Source organism: Myotis lucifugus, unplaced genomic scaffold, assembly GCF_000147115.1.
Source record: "Myotis lucifugus unplaced genomic scaffold, Myoluc2.0 scaffold_1948, whole genome shotgun sequence".
Lineage (NCBI taxonomy): Eukaryota > Metazoa > Chordata > Mammalia > Chiroptera > Vespertilionidae > Myotis > Myotis lucifugus.
Genome location: NW_005872996.1, coordinates 1 through 15,603, shown reverse-complemented (window position 1 = coordinate 15,603; position 15,603 = coordinate 1). Strand labels below are relative to the sequence as shown.

Genomic DNA, 15,603 nt, shown 5'->3' with positions numbered 1-15,603 from the left:
AGAGAGAGAGAGAGAGACACAGAGAGACAGACAGACATCAATGTGAGAGAGAAATACCAATCGGTTGCCTCCTGCATGTGCTCTGATTGGGGATGAACCTGCAACCTTTTGGTGTCTGGGAAGATGCCCCAATGAACTGAGACACCCGGCCAGGGCCAGTAACTTCTGGGAGGAGTGACAACAATAAGAAAAAACTTACATTTTGCCTGGCTGGTGTGGCTCCGCTGGTTGAGCCTTGTCCCATGCACCAAGAGGTCACAGGTTCTGTTCCAGGCTCATGCCCTGGTTGTGGGCTGGATCCCCAGTAGGGGGCATGTGGAGGCAGCCAATCGAAGTTTCTCTCTCATCGATGTTTCTCTCCTTTTCCATTCCTCTCCCTTCCTCTCTCTCTAAAATCGATAGCCCAATATGTACTACTATTTGTACTACTTTAAACAATAAAATTAAATTAATAAAATAAAATAAAATCAATAGCCTTACCCGGTTTGGCTCAGTGGCTAGAGCGTTGGCCTGGGGACCGAAGGGTCCAGGGTTCGATTCGGGTCAAGGGCATGTACCTCAGTTGCAGGCTCCTCCCCAGCCAGGGCCCCTGCAGGAGGCAACCAATCGATGTGTTTCTCTCACATCCATGCTTCTCTCTGTCTTTCCCTCTCTCTTCCACTCTCTCTGAAAATCAATAGAAAAATATTTTCGGGTGAGGATTAAAAAATAATAAAATAAAATAAAAAATAAAATAAATAGAAGCATATTTGAAAAAAAACAACAAACCAAAAACTTAATTTTATTAGTATGGATTACGCGCCGAGGACAGAGTGGTGCGGATTCATGTCCGGTCGTCTCAGCCACCTGAACCCCAACCCTCTCCTCCCCGGGGGAGAAGCCCTTCCTCCAGGCTCCGGCCAGCCTCCTACACGTCCAACGTGGCGCAGTCACCAGGCCCCGGGGGCTCCTCGGCCGGGACAGAAGCTGCCGCTGCCTCGGACGGTGTCTTGCTGTTTCCATCAGCACCGGTCCCTTCCTGGGGGTCTTCAGTCTTTGGGGGAAAGAGATGGGTAGACATGGGCATTTATTGCTTTTTAAATCTCTATATATTCTTATTGATTTCAGAGATGCAGGAAAAGAGAGAGACAGAAACATCGATGATGAGAGAGAATCACTGACCGGCTGCCTCCTGCACACCCCACACTGGGGACTGAGCCCCCAACCCAGGGGAATTGAACCGTGCCCTGGCGGGGAATTGAACCGTGACCTCCTGGTTCATAAGGTATTGCTCAACCATGGAGCCACACTGGCTGGGCCACATGGGCATTTAGAGCGAGCTGTCCAATATGGTAGCCTTGAGCCATGTAGGGCTGCTTAAATGTAAATGAATTAAAATTAAATTAAATTTGAAAATACACTAGAGGAGGTGTTTTTCAAATGTGTGACGGCACACGCGGTGGAGGCTGTGTTCGCGGACAGCGCAGCTCCCGGCCATTTCTGTATTGGCAGAGAGTCCCAGCAGGCAGCGTTTTACTTTTTTCTCCATTGAGATTTTTAGAGAGAGTGGAAAGGAGGGAGGGAGGGAGGGGAGGAAGGATGGAGGGAGGGAAGAAGAGAGAGAGGGGGAGAGAAAAACATGGATTGGTTGCCTCCCATACAGGCCCCAACCGGGGATCAAACCTGCCACCCAAGGGGACATATGTAATACTTTCATCGATAAAGATTAAAAAAAAGAAAAACCGCCCTGGCTGGTGTTGCTCAGTGGATAGAGCGTTGGCTTGCGGACTGAAGGGTCCTGGCTTTGATTCCCAGTCAAGGGCCCATGCCCGGGTTGCAGGCTAGATCCCTAGTAGGGGGTGTGCAGGAGGCAGCCAATCAATGATTCTCTCTCATCATTGATGTTTCTATCTTTCTCTTCCTCTCCCTTCCTCTCGGAAATCAATAAGAATATATTAAATAAATTAAAAAGAAAAACCACCCTAGCTGGTGTGGCTCAGTGGATAGAGCGTTAGCCTGTGGACTGAAGGTTTGATTCCCAGTCAAGGGCACATGCCCGGGTTGCAGGCTCAATCCCTAGTAGGGGGTATGCAGGAGGCGGCCAATCAATGATTCTCATCATTGATGTTTCTATCTTTCTCTTCCTCTCCCTTCCTCTCTGAAATCAATAAAAATATACATATATAAAAATAAAGAAAAAATATATATATTTAATATATTTTATTGATTTTTTACAGAGAGGAAGGGAGAGGGATAGAGAGAGTCAGAAACATCGATCAGCTGCCTCCTGCACACTCCCTACTGGGTATGTGCCCACAACCAAGGTACATGCCTTTGACCGGAATTGAACCTGGGACCCTTCAGTCCGCAGGTCGAGGCTCTATCCACTGAGCCAAACCGATGAGGGCTTAAAAAAGAAAGAAAAACTCTGCAACCCAGGTATGTGCCCTGATCGGGAATCGAACCCACAACCTTTTGATGTACAGGACGGCACTCCCACCGACGAAGCCACCTGGCCAGGAAAAAGCACATGTTTTTAAACACGGTGTTCACTGGCCTCCTAACTGTGTGAGCTGGGGCATCCTTGTAGCCAGAGCACGGGCTGACCCTGGAAGCAGGCAGGACAGCCTGGGGCTGAGGGCGCTGCTGGGGAATCCGACGGGGAGGACTCACCGAGAGCGAGAGCGATGCCCTTTCCTGCTTGGGGAGATCTGCACTCGAGGAAAAAAAAAACACAAAGACTCAGTTCTCAGCCGGCAGGAGTCCGATCGTCATCTTTCTATCTAGCGACTCTCTCCTTGGTTTTTCTCTTATCACTTACCTGAGGCCTCCTCCTCGGGAAATATGGAATGTCTAGCTCTGAGAGAGAGAGAGAAACACACATTAAAATATGGGATGTGGCCCTAGCCGGTGTGGCTCAGTGGTTAGAGCCTCGGCCTGCAGACCAAAGGGTCCTGGGTCTGATTCAGGTCAAGGGCACACGCACTTGGTTGCAGGCTCCTCCCCGGCCAGGGCCCTGATCGGGCTCGTGCAGGAGGCAACCAATAGATGTGTTTCTCTCACATCGATGTTTTCTCTCTCTCTTCCCCTCTCTCTTCCACTCTCCCTAAAAAAATCAATGGAAAAATATCCTCGGGCGAGGACTAACACAAAATAAGTAAATAAAAAAAAGTACGGGATATGGAGATTTCTGGAGGGATGATAAGGGTTTTGGAGAGGCGAGGAGGAAGGTCACAGCACAGACGCACAGAGGGAGTTGCCAGGGGGGAACGCGGTGGGGCTGGGCATGAGCTATGGGGTCTCTGATGGATGGAGTGTGAGACTTCCAAGTACATCTACCTCTTGGTGGATTCTTCATGGGATGAGCCTGCAAAATAAACACACGGGGGAGGAATTTATCTGATGAGCGACTCCCCCTCTTCACTCCCCGTCCCCAGAGGTTTCAACGGGCGTTTCTGTGAACTCACTCACCGGGCTGAGTGCGCCTGTAGATGAGGATGACCGAGGGGAAGAGGAGGAAGATGGCGAGGCAGCTGAAGGCGGTGAAGAAGATGACCCTGCTGTCTGGGGGGACAGGAGCGGGTCAGAGCCGGTTTAGCACAACAGGTAAGAGGAGCCGCCTTATTTCACGCAGCGCAGCGCCCTCTGGGCCCGCCATGCTGTCGCCACTGGCGTAATCCCCTTCTTTTTCTCGGCAGAGCCACAGGCCGTGGTGTGCGTGTTCCCACAGGCTTTTTACCCACTCGTCTAACGATGGGCACTTGGGTTGCTCCCGCGTGTTGGCTATTGTAAAGGTCGCGGTAATGAACATAGGGGTGCATGTAACTTCTCAAATGAGCGCTTTGGAATTTCTTCAGATAAATACCCAGAAGTAGAATCGCCGGGTCATACAGAGAAAGACAAAAACCATATGATCTCACTGATTTTGTGGAATCTAAAGAACAAAACAGATTAACAAACACAACAGAAATAGGCTCATAGATACAGAGAACAAGCGATGGTTGCCAGAGGGATTGAATGAAAAAGGTGAAGGGGTTAAGAAGTAGATGGACCCTAGCCGGTTTGGCTCAGTGGATAGAGCATCGGCCTGCGGACTGAAGGGTCCCGGGTTTGATTCCAGTCTAAGGGCACATGCCTGGGTTGCAGGCTTGATCCCCAATAGGGGGTGTGCAGGAGGCAGCCGATCCATGATTCTCTCTCATCACGGATGTTTCTATCTCTCTCTCCCTTCCTCTTTGAAATCAGTAGAAAGATATTTTTTTAAAAAGTCGATGGGCAGTTACAGAATAGCCATGGGGGTACAGCATAGGGAATATAGTGAATAATATTGTGATAACTGTGGATGGTGCCAGGTGGGCACTGGACTTATCAGGATGATCACTTTGTAAGGTATATGAATGTCTAACCACTATACTGCACCTGAAACTAACATATGTCAACTGAAATAAAATTTTTTTTATCTTTTTAGAAAAACATGTGGAGCTGCCACTTCAGAGTAGGAATGTCCCAGTGCTTTAAGCATTTTTAAATATATATACATATATTTAAATATATAAATATATATGACTGGCCAGATTATTATGACCACCCCATCAGTACTTCATTGACACTTCCAAAAATACTGAATATTGAAAACTTCCTAAGCAAATACTCTCAAGGTTTTATTATTATTATTTGCATAACTAATTCACTTCATTGTACTGATGTGGTGGTCATAATAATCTGGCCACTCAGTGTTCGTGTGTATATATATCTACACTAATAAAAGAGAAACATGCAAATGCAAATCGGTGTCACTCCGCTACGCCCACCACCCAATCAGATGAGTATGCAAATTAACCCAACAAAGATGGCGGATAATTTGCATACACAGGCGCGGAGTGAAGACTGAAGGCTCCGGATGGAGTGAAGACTGAAGACTGAAGACTGAAGAGGCTTGGCTTCTCTGCGGCGGCCGGACTAAAGGCCTGGGTCCCGGGTGCCAGAGGAAAACCGGTGCCGGCAGCCAGGGGAAGGAAGGCCTATTGCGCGAATCTTCGTGCAACGGGCTTCTAGTATATATATATTATATTTTATTGATTTCAGAGAGGAAGGGAGAGATAGAAACATCAATGATGAGAGAGAATAATGGATTGGCTGCCTCCTGCATGCCCCCCACTGATGATCGAGCGTGTAACCCAAGCATGTCCCCTTGACCTGAATGGAACCTGGGACCCTTCAGTCTGCAGGCTGACGCTCTATCCACTAGCCAAACCAGCCAGGGCTCTCTCCTGTACTTTCTTGCAAGACAGAGCAGAGGGACTGGAACATCCCACCGTTGTTTAGTCTCTTTCCCTCCAAATCCCCCTTCCCCACTCCTTTCCAGTATCACTTTTGCCATAATATTTAAGAGTTGGCTTCTGGTGGCACTGAATCCAAGAGACCCTCAAAAGCAACGATTCTACCAGGGCATCTGCGTGGCCAGACGCACACGGACAGGAACAGCTGTTCCTGGGCCCTGGGTGGAAGCAGAGAAACATCAGCCCTGCTCCACTTTTACTTCTCTCCCCCATGCAGCCTGCAGTCTCTCTCCCTTAGCAACGTGCTAGAAATGAGAAGCAGCTTCTTGCAAAACTGTCCCCTCCCTCGGGCCCCACAACCCGATGAGCCGGGTGTGCCCTGAGATGTCCACACATCCTGGTCAAGTTTCACACGTCTGTTTACCAACAGCCAAAGTTAGTGACAGAGTCTACGCTGCCGGCCTGGAGGAAGTGACGGAGCAACGGGCTACACTCTGGCACAGGCACCCGAAATAAGTGACAGGTCCCAGAGAGAAAGCCTGGCCTTGTGCCCCAGTTACGTGGTGAAATTCCTTACCAGTCTGCACGGAATGGGAGCTCAGGGCCCCTTCCGGCAGCTTCCAGGCATGCATATCCAGGCTATGGGCAACATATCTGTGCTTAGAGATCTGTCATTCTGTTTAGAATTGTGGTGGTTCAGCCCTAGCCGGTGTGGCTCAGTGGATAGAGCATCAGCCTGGAGACTGAAGAGTTCCAGGTTTGATTCCGGTCAAGGGCACGTACCTGGGTTGCAGGCTCCTCCCTGGCCTGGGCCCTGCTCAGGGCGTGTGCACGAGGCAATCAATCGATGTGTGTCTCTCATATCGATGTTTCTCTCTGTCTTTTCCTCTCTCTCTTCCACTCTCTCTAAAAATCAATGGAGTCCTGGCCGGTTTGGCTCAGTGGATAGAGCATCGGCCTGCGGACTGAAAGGTCCTGGGTTCCATTCCGGTCAAGGGCACATGCCTGGGTTGCAGTCTTAATCCCCAGTGGGCATCATGCAGGAGGCAGCCGATCAATGATTCTCTCTCATCATTGATGTTTCTCTCTCTTCCTCTCCCTTCCTCTATATCAGTGATGGCGAACCTTTTGAGCTCGGCCTGTCAGCATTTTGAAAAACCCTAACTTAACTCTGGTGCCGTGTCACATATAGAAATTTTTTGATATTTGCAACCATAGTAAAACAAAGACGTATTTTTTATATATTTAAATGCCATTTAACAAAGAAAAATCAACCAAAAAAATGAGTTCGCGTGTCACCTCTGACACGCGTGTCATAGGTTCGCCATCACTGCTCTATATCAATAAAAATATATTAAATAAATAAAAATCAATGGAAAAACATCCTCGGGTGAGGATAAGTAAGTAGATAAATAAAATTCTAACTTTCCATTATTATAGATAGGGAAAAAAAGGAATAAAAAGAACTGTGGTGGCTTAAGGATGAACTCAGGAAGTACATTTTAAGAAATGACTTGCACACCCACTTGGGTGGCTATAATACAAGGAAAGGAAATGAACGAAGGTTGGCAAGGATGTGGAGATAGAGGGAGCCACGTACATGGCAGGAAGGTAAAATGGTGCAGCCACTTTGGCCAACAGCCTGGCAGGTCCTCCAACAGTTAAACACAGAGTTACCACACATCCCAGCAAGCCTACTCGTGGGTAGAACTTAGCTGAAGCAGGAACTGGGACGCTTGCACACGAAAGCCCAAGACCTGGCCAGATAGCTCAGCTGGTGAGAGCACTGTCCCCATACACCAACGTTGCAGGTTCAATCCCTGGTCAGGGCACATACAAGAATCAACCAATGTGCCCTAGCCTGTTTGGCTCAGTGGATAGAGCGCCGGCCTATGGACTGAAGGCTCCCAGGTTTAATTCGGGTCAAGGGCACATGCCCGGGTTACGGGCTCAATCCCCAGTAGGGGGTGTGCAGGAGGCAGCCGATCCATGATTCTCTCTCATCATTGATGTTTCTATCTTTCTCTCCTCCTCCCTTCCTCTTTGAAATCAATAAAAATATATTTTAAAAAAAGAATCAACCAATGAATACATCAATGGAACAACAAACTGATGTTTCTCTCCCTCTCCCTTCCTTTTTAAAAATCAGTCCATCAGTAAAACTACCCAAAGCCCTAATTTTTATAAGCATCTCTGAGGACAGAACCTTAGGCAATTCTTCATGGAAAAGCAACATCAGAGAAAAAGAATTTAATATTCACCTATTGCTGAGAACTTTAAAGTCGTATTGAGACCTTGATCATACATATCGCCAAGTACCTGATCTCTTTGGGTCCTGGTCCCGGCCCCCAAGCCAGTCATACAAACTCACCCCCAGGCTTCACAAAACTCCACCAGGGTTTTTATTATGAAAGACTAGAGGCCCAGTGCACGAATTCATGCACAGGTGGAGTCTGGCCGGCTGGGGTCTGATCAGGGGTGGGGCCAGTGTGGGGGGGAGGGACCTTGGGCGGTTGGCCGGCCCCACCCCCTGGTCGAACTCCCGGCTGAGGGGACCATTTGCATATTAGCCTTTTATTATATAGGACGGCAGGCCATGCACCTCATGATGTTTTTAGTCACCAGGATTTTCAGGAGCGGCTCAGAAGCCATCTCCCTCCAAACGCAGTAGTTCCTCCCAAAGCATGAGAAAGTGGGTGTTAAGATTCCCCCTTGTGCCTTTCAATCAAGAGGGATCCCCTGCCTCGTGAGGTAGGTATTATCAGTAAAAAAAAAAATCTCTAATTATCTTACCTGTTTTTGCTGAGGAAGCTCCAAGTCTGTCATGGTTATCTAGAAAACAGGATGCAAAACGCAGTCATAATGATGACATGGTGATCTCAGGGGTATAAGTGCTCATGTTCTATAAACCCGGAAGTAGAGAAGAGAATCTTACTGGGCCTCCAAATGAGGGTCAGTATTACTCTTTTTTTAAAAAAATATATTTTGTTGATTTTTTACAGAGAGGAAGGGAGAGGGATAGAGAGCTAGAAACATCGATCAGCTGCCTCCTGCACATCCCCCACCGGGGACGTGCCCGCAACCCAGGTACATGCCCTTGACCGGAATCGAACCTGGGACCCTTCAGTCTGCAGGGCGATGCTCTATCCACCGAGCCAAACCGGTTTCGGCAGTATTACTCTTACTACTCCTGGAGTTTGATATGATTATTAGTTTAATTTTTATTGATTGATTTTTAGAGAGAGAGAGAGAGGAACATCGATTTGTTGTTCACCCATCTACGCGTTCATTGGTGCCCTGACTGGGGATCAAACCGCAACCTTGTCATATCGGGACGATGTTGTAACCAACTGAAACTCATCATTGATGTTTCAATCTCTCTCTCCCTCTCCTTTCCCCTCTGAAATCAATAAAAATATATTTAAAAAAATGAAAAAAGTAAAATTAGGGAGTGTGATACCTCCAACTTTGTTCTTTCTCAGGATGCTTTGGCTATTTAGGGTCTGCTGTCTGTTTCATGCCAATTTTAGGATTGTTCTATTTCTGTGAGAAATGTTGTTGGTATTTTAATAGAGATGGCATCAAATCCATAGATGGCTTTGGGTAATATGGATATTTTACCAATATTAATTCTTTTTATTCATGAACATGGTATATCTTTCCATTTCTTTGTGTCTTAATTTCATTAGAGTCCTGTTGTTTTCACTGTACAGATATTTCACCCCCTTGGTTAAATTTATTTCTAAGTATTTTATTGTTTTTTATGCTATTGTGAATGTGATTGCTTTCTTTAAGTCTTTTTCAGATATTTTGTTGTTAGTGTATAGAAATAAAACTGATTTCTGTATGTTGATTTTATATCTTGCAACTTTACTTAATTTAACGATTAGGTCTCACAATTTTTGGCTGACTAGTGCTTCCCCACGTGGCCCTGCATGGCCTCTTGTGAACTGCACCAAACTACCTCTTTTTTTCTTCTTTTTTACCCTTCACGAATTTGCATGTCATCCTTGCGCAGGGGCCATGCTAATCTTCTCTGTATCGTTCCAATTTTAGTATATGTGCTGCCGAAGCGAGCACCCAAACTATCTCTTCAATGACAATCATCTCTTGATCCTTTGGCCTTGCGGCACCTCAAGTTTTCTATTAATACCTCTATTCTAAAACACTGTCCCGCCGCCCTGGCCAGATAGCTCAGTTGATCAGAGCGTCGTCTGGGTACACTAAGGTTGCACGTTCAATCCCTAGTCAGGGCACATGCAAGAATCAGCCAATGGCCCTGGCCAGTGTGGCTCCGTTGGTTGGGCCTCGTTCCATGTACCCGGAGGTTGCTGGTTCAATTCCTAGTCAAGGGCACATGCCCGGGTTGTAGACTTGATCTCTCGTAGGGGGCGTGCAGGAGGCAGTTCTCACATTAATGTTTCTCTCTCTCTCTTCCTCTCTCTCTTTCTCCCTCTTCCTTTCTCTCTAATATTTTAAAGAATAAACTATTCTTTTAAAATTAGAGTAACTGTAAAAAAAAAATCAACCAATGAATGCATAAATAAGTGGAACAACAAATCAACGTTTCTCCCCATCTCTCTCTCAAATAAATAACTAAACATTAAAAAATAAATAAAACACTGCCCCACATCCACATTGTTGAGACCCACTCAGAGCCCTGAGGATAGTCTTGTCCCCACACCCAGTTCCCATTTCCCTACACTCGAGGTGTGGACCTGTCTGTTTCCTGGATTCCTTCTTCCCTGCCAGGTCCCATCACAGGACAAGGAACATGTGCTCAAAGGAGAAAGGCCCGAGGCCGCCTGCTCACCTGTGACCTGAAGGTGCAGGTGCTCGCTCTTCTCCGACCACCCGTGGGAGCCTGTGGTCTTGTAGGCACAGAAGTACATCCCGGCATGTTCAGGCTCCAGGTGCGTGAGGAGGAATTCAGCATCGAGTCCCGCTGAGCTCTGCTCCCGCCTGTACCCAGGGTCCTGCCACTTCCCCAGCATGAACGTCACGTTCTGCAAGTGACCCTGGCACTTCAGGGTCACGTTACCACCGCGTGCAACCACGGAGCCCGGCGAGGCGTGGAGGGAGGGCCTGGGGAGGGTGTCTGGAAAGAATTCAGAGTTAGTTAGACTGTTTATCTCTTTAATTTTATTTTTCAATTACAGTTTACATTCAATATTTTAGATTCAATATTTCAGGTGTATAGCATGTGGATAGACAATCATATATTTTACTTGACTCTCATTTTTTTTTAAAGAATAGCTCATTGATTCTTAGAGGGAGAAGGAGAGAAACATTGATGTGAGAGCACAACATGGATCAGCTGCCTCCTGCACACCCCCCACTGGGGATCGAACCCACAACCTGGGCAGGTGTCCTGACTGGGAATTGAACCGGCGACCCTTTGGTGCACGGGAAATACTTCTATTTGTTAATGGATGCTGAATATTTGTTGTTGAAGGGAGGGACAAAAATAAGGGATGTCTTTTGCCGCCATAATGCTCAGTTTGATTTTTTAAAATTTATTTTTCAATTTATAATGGTTCTGGGATTCCTATTTTCATCAGAGCAAAAATAATACATTCAGCCCTGGCCGGTTTGGCTCAGTGGATGGAGCGTCGGCCTGCAGACTGAAGGGTCCCAGGTTCAATTCTGGTCAAGGGCATGTGCCTTGGTTGCAGGCACATCCCCAGTGGGAGTGTGCAGGAGGCGGCTGATCGATGTTTCTTTCTCATCGATGTTTCTAGCTCTCTATCCCTCTCCCTTCCTCTCTGTGGAAATTCAATAAAATATATTAAAAAAATAATAATACATTCAGTTCTGTCGAATGGGATCGGAGTGCCATACGGTGACCTGGTGTCATCTCAGGCTTTATGTTGAAGGAGGGAGAGTTTAGAGGTGATCCTGATAGGGGAGGGGCACATAAGAGAAACAGAATCACAGCTGTTTAATAGCCACTCACTATAAAGAAGAGATTTCCTCACAGAGTCTTGGAAACTGAGGGAGGACAGGACCTGGAGATAAGGCAGCCCAGAGCCCAGACCAAGGACAGGACCTATTTGAAGGTCAGCGTTTGGGGCTCATCTTTGCAAGGACATGAAAGAAGGCAGACCCTGGCCCGGCCAGCGTGGCTCAGTGGTTGAGCGTCAGCCTATGAACTAGGAGAGTGATGGCGAACCTATGACACGGGTGTCAGAGGTGACACGCGAACTCATTTTTTTGGTTGATTTTTCTTTGTTAAATGGCATTTAAATATATAAAATAATTATCAAAAATATACGTCTTTGTTTTACTATGGTTGCAAATATCAAAAAATTTCCGTATGTGACACGGCACCAGAGTTAAGTTAGGGTTTTTCAAAATGCTGACACGCCGAGCTCAAAAGGTTCGCCATCACTGAACTAAGAAGTCAAGGTTTGATTCCAGTCCGGGCATAATGCCCAGATTGTGGGCTCATCCCGTGTGGGTGTGCAGGAGGCAGCCAATCAATGATTCTACCTCATCATTGACGCCTCTCTCTCTCTCTCCCTCCCCCTTTCTCTCTGAAATCAGAGAGAAATATGCTAATTAGACCGGACGTCCTTCCGGACGACCTTCTGGACGAAGCCCGGGCTACAAGGGGAGCCTGGGTCCCGGGTGCCAGAGGGAAGCCGGTGCTGGCAGCCGGGGGAAGGAAGGCCTACTCTTGCACGAATTCGTGCATTGGGCCTCTAGTAAAAATATATTTGAAAAATAAATTAAAAAAAAATAAACACTGTCCCTCATCCACATCGTTGAGACCCACTCAGAGCCCAGATGACAGTCTTGTCCCCACACCCAGTTCCCATTTCCCTACACTCGAGGGGGGGCACCTGTCTGTCTGCTTCCTGGATTCCTTCTTCCCTGCCGGGTCCCATCACAGGACAAGGAACCTGTGCTCCCAGGAGAAAGGCCGAGGCCGCCTGCTCACCTGTGACCTGCAGGTGCAGGTGCTCGCTCTTCTCCGACCACCCGTGGGAGCCCGTGGTCTTGTAGGCACAGAAGTACATCCCGGCATGTTCAGGCTCCAGGTGCGTGAGGAGGAATTCCGCATTGAGTCCCGCTGAGCTCTGCTCCCGCCTGTACCCAGGGTCCTGCCACTTCCCCAGCATGAACGTCACGTTCTGCAAGCGACCCTGGCACTTCAGGGTCACGTTACCACCGCGTCCAACCACGGAGCCCGGCGAGGCGTGGAGGGAGGGCCTGGGGAGGGTGTCTGGAAAGAATTCAGAGTTAGTTAGACTGTTTATCTCTTTAACTTTATTTTTCAATTACAGTTTACATTCAATATTTTAGATTCAATATTTCAGGTGTACAGCATGTGGATAGACAATACTTGACTCTCATTTCTTTTTTTTTTTTTTAAAGAATAGCTCATTGATTCTTAGAGAGAGAAGGAGAGAAACATCGATGTGAGAGCACAACATGGATCGGCTGCCTCCTGCACACCCCCCACCGGGGATCGAGCCCACAACCTGGGCAGGTGTCCTGACTGGGAATCCAACCAGCGACCCTTTGGTGCAGGGATGACATACAACCAACGGAGCCACACCAGGGCTTGACTCTTTATCTTGATAACCATGAACACTCTCTTGGAATTCAGAGGATTAAAGGGAAAAGGTCATATGCCTCAGCCATAAGAAAAAGAATGAGAACTTGCCATTTGCAACAACATGGGTGGACCTGGAGGGTATATGCTAAGTGAAATAAGCAGACAGAGAAAGACAAATACCATAGGATTTCACTTAGATGCAGAATCTAAAGACAAAATAAATGAACACACAGAAGAGAAACAAACTCATAGATTCAGAGAACAGACTGACAGCTGTCAGAGGGGAGGGTGTTGGGGGACTGGGTGAAAAAGATGAAGGGATGAAGAAGTACAAACTGGCAGTCACAAAACAGTCCCCGGGATGCAGAGTACAGCACAGGGAATATAGTCAATAATCCTATATAATAAAAGGCCAGAGACTGTAACGGCGTCACAACCATAACGATCGTTAGACCAGAACCACCACGGCCCCTTGCCGGGCTGGCCCCGCCCCCCAGCAAGCGGTTAGGGGCGATCAGGCAGGCAGGCAGGTGAATGGTTAGGAGCCAGTGGTCCTGGATTGCAAGAGGGATGTCCCCCAAGGGGTCCCGGATTGGAGAGGGTGCAGGCCAGGCTGAGGGACACCCCTCCCCCGCCGTGCACGAATTTCATGCACCGGGCCTCTAGTACTGTAATAACTATAGATGGCACCAGGTGGGGACTAGACTTATTGGGTGGTGGGGGGGTCACTTCCTAAGGTATATAAATGTCTAATTACTATGCTGTACACCTGAAACTAATGTAATATTATATGTCAACTGTAATTGAAAAAAAATTTTTTTTAAATCGTGAGCTCTTTGCCGCATCTACTGCGAGGATGAAGACCGTTCTCAGCAATCAGACTGTGGACATCCCAGAAAATGTGGACATCACGCTGGAGGGACGCACAGTTATTGTGAAGGGCCCCGGAGGCACCCTGCGGAGGGACTTCAACCACATCCATGAAGAGCCCAGTCTCCTTGGGAAGAAAAAGAAGAGGCTCCGGGTTGACAAATGGCGGGGGAACAGACAGGAACTGGCCACAGTTCGCCCTATCTGCGGTCACGCACAGAATAGGATCAAGGGTGTTACACCGGGCTTCCGTTTCAAGATGAGGTCTGTGTACGCTCACTTCCCCATCAGCGTCCTTATTCAGGAGAACGGTTCTCTTGTTGAAATTAGAAGTTTCTTGGGTGAAAAATACATCTGCAGAGGTCGGATGAGGTCAGGCATTGCTTGTCCCGCATCTCAAGCCCAGAAGGGTGAGTTGATTCTTGAAGGAAATGACATTGAACTTGTGTCGAATTCAGCTGCTTTGATCCAGCAAGCCACGACAGTCAAAAACAAGGATATCAGAAAGGTTTTGGGTGGTATCTATGTTTCTGAAAAAGGAACAGTTCAGCGGGCTGATGAATAAGATCTAAGTCGTCCAGCTATAGAAACACCGAGATGCCGAATGATTTGTCACACTTGTTTGTGAAACTATACAGATGTACAATAAAAAAAAAAAATCATGAGACTCGGGATATAAAAACAGAGTTTATGTGAAAGACAACTCACCATTCTTGTGCTCATCATCATCATAACCCAGACAGAGCCCTGGAAGAGAAAACCTCATGAGACAAATGATGTGCTTGTCTTGGAGTACAAATGAGGCAGAGAATGCTTGACTAATTTAAAAAAATGTATATATATGTATATTTATTGATTTCAGAGAGGAAGGGAGAGGGAGAGAGAGATAGAAACATCAATGATGAGATAGAATCACTGATCAGCTGCCTCCTGCAAGCCCCCCACTGGGGACCAAGCCTGCAACCCGGGCATGTGCCCTGGCCAGGAATCGAACCATGACCTCTTGGTTCAACCACTGAGCCACGTCAGCCAGGTTTGACTAATTTGTTAAGGATCTGCTGTGTCCCTTGCAAGTATTTCCCTGTGTTTTTGTTTGTTTGTTTTTACCTTTTATTTTTATCCCATTCTTTGTCCTTCAACAGAAGTTATGTTTATGGAGAGCCTTCCAGGAACCCTTTTGGATTGATTGCATTGGGAATTATAACAAAGCTTTTACGATTAGGACTTCTTTCACCATCTAGAAATCCTTGAACACTGACCTACATTTTTCTCTCAGATTTTCTGGGATTGCAATGTTTATCCTTACACTTACATGCCGCAATGGTTATTTTTACCATGGCGTGTCAGAGAGGGTTTTCTTCCTCAATCACACGGAGCGAGTTTGTGGTACAGGAACTGAATATGGGGAGGATGAGTCAGTCTCTGACTGCCCAGCGATTCTGCCCTGCAGCTGAAGGCCCGGGGAATGGTGTCTACAGCCACCTCTGAAGTTCAAGTGTGTGGGGGAGAAGTATTACCCCACAGGGAAGGGCTGTGCCCAGAAGGAGGAAGGAACTGGGGCAGATAAGTCCTGGTATCCTCTCCTCACCAAGGAGGAGCTGGGGCTCAGGGAGGTGGAGCTGTTGATTCAAAGTTGAGAGCTCCTCTGGGCCCAACCCCAGGTTATCCAGGTCGTCCTTTTTGCAGGCTGTGGTCTGTCTGCATCATGTTCAAGTTGAAGACGATTAAAATCAGGCTGAGGATAGGAAATTTTCTTCTTTATTTTTTGTTAATCCTCACCCAAGGATATTTTTTCATTGATTGAGAGTAGAAGAGAGAGGGAAAGACAGAGAGAAATATCCATGTGAGAGAAACACATGGATTGGTTGCCTCCTCCACGAGCCCCCCACCAAGGGCCCAGGCCAGGGAGGA

At 47.3% G+C, this 15,603-nt stretch overlaps 1 protein-coding gene, 1 non-coding gene and 1 pseudogene across 2 annotated transcripts; 1 reads left to right on the top strand and 2 right to left on the bottom strand.

The window, feature by feature from the left end:
* Positions 1-793: 793 nt before the first annotated feature.
* LOC102441411 (V-set and transmembrane domain-containing protein 1) lies at positions 794-15,029 on the bottom strand. The gene is made up of 10 exons (XM_014450290.2): positions 15,005-15,029; positions 14,401-14,439; positions 12,202-12,486; positions 10,072-10,356; positions 8,052-8,090; positions 3,451-3,543; positions 3,319-3,346; positions 2,801-2,838; positions 2,653-2,690; positions 794-1,033 (listed from the first exon to the last, which is right to left on the bottom strand). Exons 1-10 carry the CDS (start codon positions 15,027-15,029, stop codon positions 908-910), a joined length of 996 nt encoding a protein of 331 aa, XP_014305776.1. The 3' UTR covers positions 794-907.
* On the bottom strand, positions 9,232-9,338 carry LOC111824519. Its single transcript, XR_002827611.1, has one exon. It is a non-coding gene; the product is annotated as a U6 spliceosomal RNA (small nuclear RNA).
* LOC102441106 lies at positions 13,658-14,300 on the top strand (annotated as a pseudogene).
* Positions 15,030-15,603: the final 574 nt, after the last annotated feature.